This window comes from Macrobrachium rosenbergii, chromosome 16, assembly GCF_040412425.1.
Source record: "Macrobrachium rosenbergii isolate ZJJX-2024 chromosome 16, ASM4041242v1, whole genome shotgun sequence".
Classification (NCBI taxonomy): Eukaryota; Metazoa; Arthropoda; class Malacostraca; order Decapoda; family Palaemonidae; genus Macrobrachium; species Macrobrachium rosenbergii.
In genome coordinates, this window is record NC_089756.1 from 55,605,226 (window position 1) to 55,608,519 (window position 3,294).

The 3,294-nt window shown below is 38.8% G+C and overlaps 1 protein-coding gene across 1 annotated transcript; it reads left to right on the forward strand.

The window, feature by feature from the left end:
* Window positions 1–448: 448 nt before the first annotated feature.
* On the forward strand, window positions 449–1,342 carry LOC136846958 (uncharacterized). Its single transcript, XM_067118211.1, has one exon. It carries the CDS (start codon window positions 449–451, stop codon window positions 1,340–1,342), a length of 894 nt encoding a protein of 297 aa, XP_066974312.1.
* The last annotated feature ends 1,952 nt before the right edge of the window (window positions 1,343–3,294 follow it).

The window sequence follows — 3,294 nt, forward strand, 5'->3', positions numbered from 1 at the left end:
CATTGTAAATCCTATGTAACCAGAGGAGGAAAGATAGAACGACTCAGAACTCTGGGTTTGTGTTTGATATGCGCATCCAATAAACACTTCAGTGTCCGACTGTGACAGGCAAGGTTGTAATAACGGCTGCACTGTTAGACATCATAGTGCTATATGCAATCAAAACCAGCTAAGTAAATCTAAGGTAGGTGGGGTACAATTTGGAGCACTCTTTGACGAATACCGGATAGGGAAATAAGAAGACTAGGAAGTCGATCTTACCTACAGCCACAATAACCCTAAAGGGTAAAAGAGGTCGCATTGTGTGAAAGAGGGGGTTGTTAGATACCTGTGCCGAGAGATCTTTTAAGTTGAAACTATATCATTGAGAGGTTACTTAACTTCTACATCAGTTAAGGAATATGAAATGGTGAACATCACTGTACTTCACCGAGGTAGATTAATAAATATGGATTTTATAGTGGTAGACGAGCTACCAGAATATACAAAGAAATTCGACGTTAAGAAGAGCTTAAGGTTGTTGTGTAGAACGAAAATCAGCTTGGCTGATAAAGATTTTAATCTACCTGTAGAGAAACAATCGCCTATTGAATTGTTAATAGGGGCTGACAATGTGTACAACGTCTTATATCCAGGGTTTAGGAAATTTGAAAATTTAGCATTGCTACCAACCATATTTGGTTACGTGGTAACCGGAACATGCAGTTCTCCTCCCACCAAGGAGATTCATGTTTCCATTTTAAAACTGGCAGTGGAAACTGGCAACATAATTACGGCTGAAGGGTCTACTCATTTAAAGGATTCAAAGGAAGATCTTGAAACTTTATGGAGTTTAGATCATTTAGGTATTGACTGCAGTGAAATAACAGAACAGGAACGGAAAGTACTGGAGAACTTTGAGAGTACTATAACTTATTCTGAAATTGACAAACAGTATGTTGTGGCATTACCTTTGAAAGGCAATAAAAGGAGATTAACTTCCAACTTTGTGTTGGCTTTGAATAGATTAAAACAACAGTGTGTTAAGTTTCAGAAGGACTCTCAGTATGTAGAACACTACCAGAAAATCCTGAAGGATCAGGAGGATAGGAGATTCATACAGAGAGCGGAATATTTTAAAACAGAGGAAGACTGTCATTTCTTGGCACATCATGGTGTTAAAAAGGACAGTGCAACAACCCCTATTAGGAGAGTATTTGACTGTTCGGTCAGGCAGGGGAAAAATGGGTTAAGCTTGAACAATTGTTTGTGGACGGGACCACATATAACAGCTGACCTGCTCAAAGTTCTGCTGCAGTTTAAAACAAAATCGTTTGCCTGTATTAGTGACAGACCATTTTGAATAGTGCAACTCAGGGAAGAAGATAGAAATTATACTAGGTTTTTATGGTTGGAAGATCCAACAGACCCTAACAGTAAATTGTTAGTGTATAGGTTTTGAGTTGTTTTATTTGGAGCTACATGTTCTCCCTTTCTGCTGAATGCAACGATTAAGAAACACCTATCTATGGTAGAAGGTGATGTAGAAAGGATAAAAAGAGGACTATATGTAGATAACTGGCAGTTCACTAGCAATGATGATAATGAACTGGTAAATTTTTTCTTTGAAGCAAATAAGATATTTGCACAGGCACATTTGTATCTGAAAGAATGGATGAGTAATAATGACTTGTTGCAAAATGACTTAGAGCATTGGAAAATATTGTCTAGACTGGGACAAATAAAAAGATATGGAATTAGTGCAACTAAGATAAACAAACAACTGATCCATAAGGTATACCTAGGTCTGAACTGGGACAAAATAAAAATCTTTGGTTGATAGTTTGTTTATTTGACATTACAACTTTTAGTCCAACTAAGATAAATAAGTTTAGCCAGACTAAGAGAGAATGGTTGTGTTGAGAACTGTTGCAGTTTTGGCTCGGCCCGGTGTCTTGTATTTTGGCGAGACGGCAGCAGGACGTCGTGATAATACGGCCTGTTGTCCATTAGGAGATGGCTTCGACCTGTTACATTTTTTATTAGGGCTTTATTTTTGTGATATGGCCTGCAGAATTTTTTTGTAATAAATCAACAACTGTATTTTTGATTGGGATGAACAACTCCCTAGAGACCCATTACAGAGCCAATGGGTTGAGTTATCCGAAGACTTTGAAAAATGTCTTGATATTTCCTTTCCTAGGAATGCTAGCCTAGGAAAGGGGAACTCCTTACACATATTCTGTGATGCCAGTGAGTTAGCATATGGCTGTGTAGCCTATAGAGTTAAGAATGAAAACTCTTATTTAATGAAGTCAAAGGCATGAGTAGCGCCCAGTAAAGAATTAACTGTTCCAAAACTTGAGTTGATGGCATTGTTGCTAGCAGCAAAAATGGCCAAATTTATTAAAGAATACTTTGAGAAGGATGAGTTTGTAGAACTGTTTGTTTGGTCGGACAGTAAAGTTCCCCTAAGTTGGCTAGTATCAAAAAGTGTTCTCCCTGTATTTGTGAAAAACAGGGTACAGGAAATAAACTCTTTAATTTCAGAGGCGGTCTTGTCCTATGTACCTACAGATGATAATCCCAGTGACTGGTTGACACGTGGGAAAAGGACAGAAATGATCTTGGATAGTTCTTTCTGGTGGGAGGGACCCCTTTGATTAAAAAATTCCTCTTGGCCAATAGATAGGTCATGGGTTGGTGGATCACTTGTGCAGGGTAGGGAAGAGAACATTTTGGTCAATACTGTAGGGGACAACCTGAATGGTAATACTCACTTGCTGAATTGGGAGAGATTCAGCAAGGTTAAAAAGGTCTATAGGACCACAGCGTGGATCCTACGATTTTTTAATAATTGTAGGAGTTCAACCAGTATGAAGAGGCATGGTGAATTGACCTTGGAAGAATTCCAAGAGGCAAAGAATAAGACTATTGCCATCATACAAAGGGAATTTTTCCAAGAGGAATACGAGAGTTTGATGAAAGAGGTAAGAAAACCAAAACTAGCTCTCGTACACCAGTTGAATCTTTACCTGGACAATGGGGTAATAAGGTGTAAGGACAGACTAGAACATGCACAGCTGCCCAAATCTGCTAAGTTTCCCATACTATTGCCGAAGAGTTGCTATGTTACTCGGGTAATAAAGAACATCATGATGCTAATGCTCATATGGGTGTAAATACAACTGTGGCAAGTGTCAGACAGGAGTTCTGGATCCCGCAGATAAGGCATCTGACTAAGAGTATATTACACCATTGTGTTATTTGTAGGAGACAGGGTAGGCTGTATAGGCCCAATATAGTTCCTCCATT

Excerpts from the sequence above, each read along its gene's own strand:
- LOC136846958 (XM_067118211.1), top strand. The coding sequence starts at position 449 with ATGGATTTTATAGTGGTAGACGAGCTACCAGAATATACAAAGAAATTC.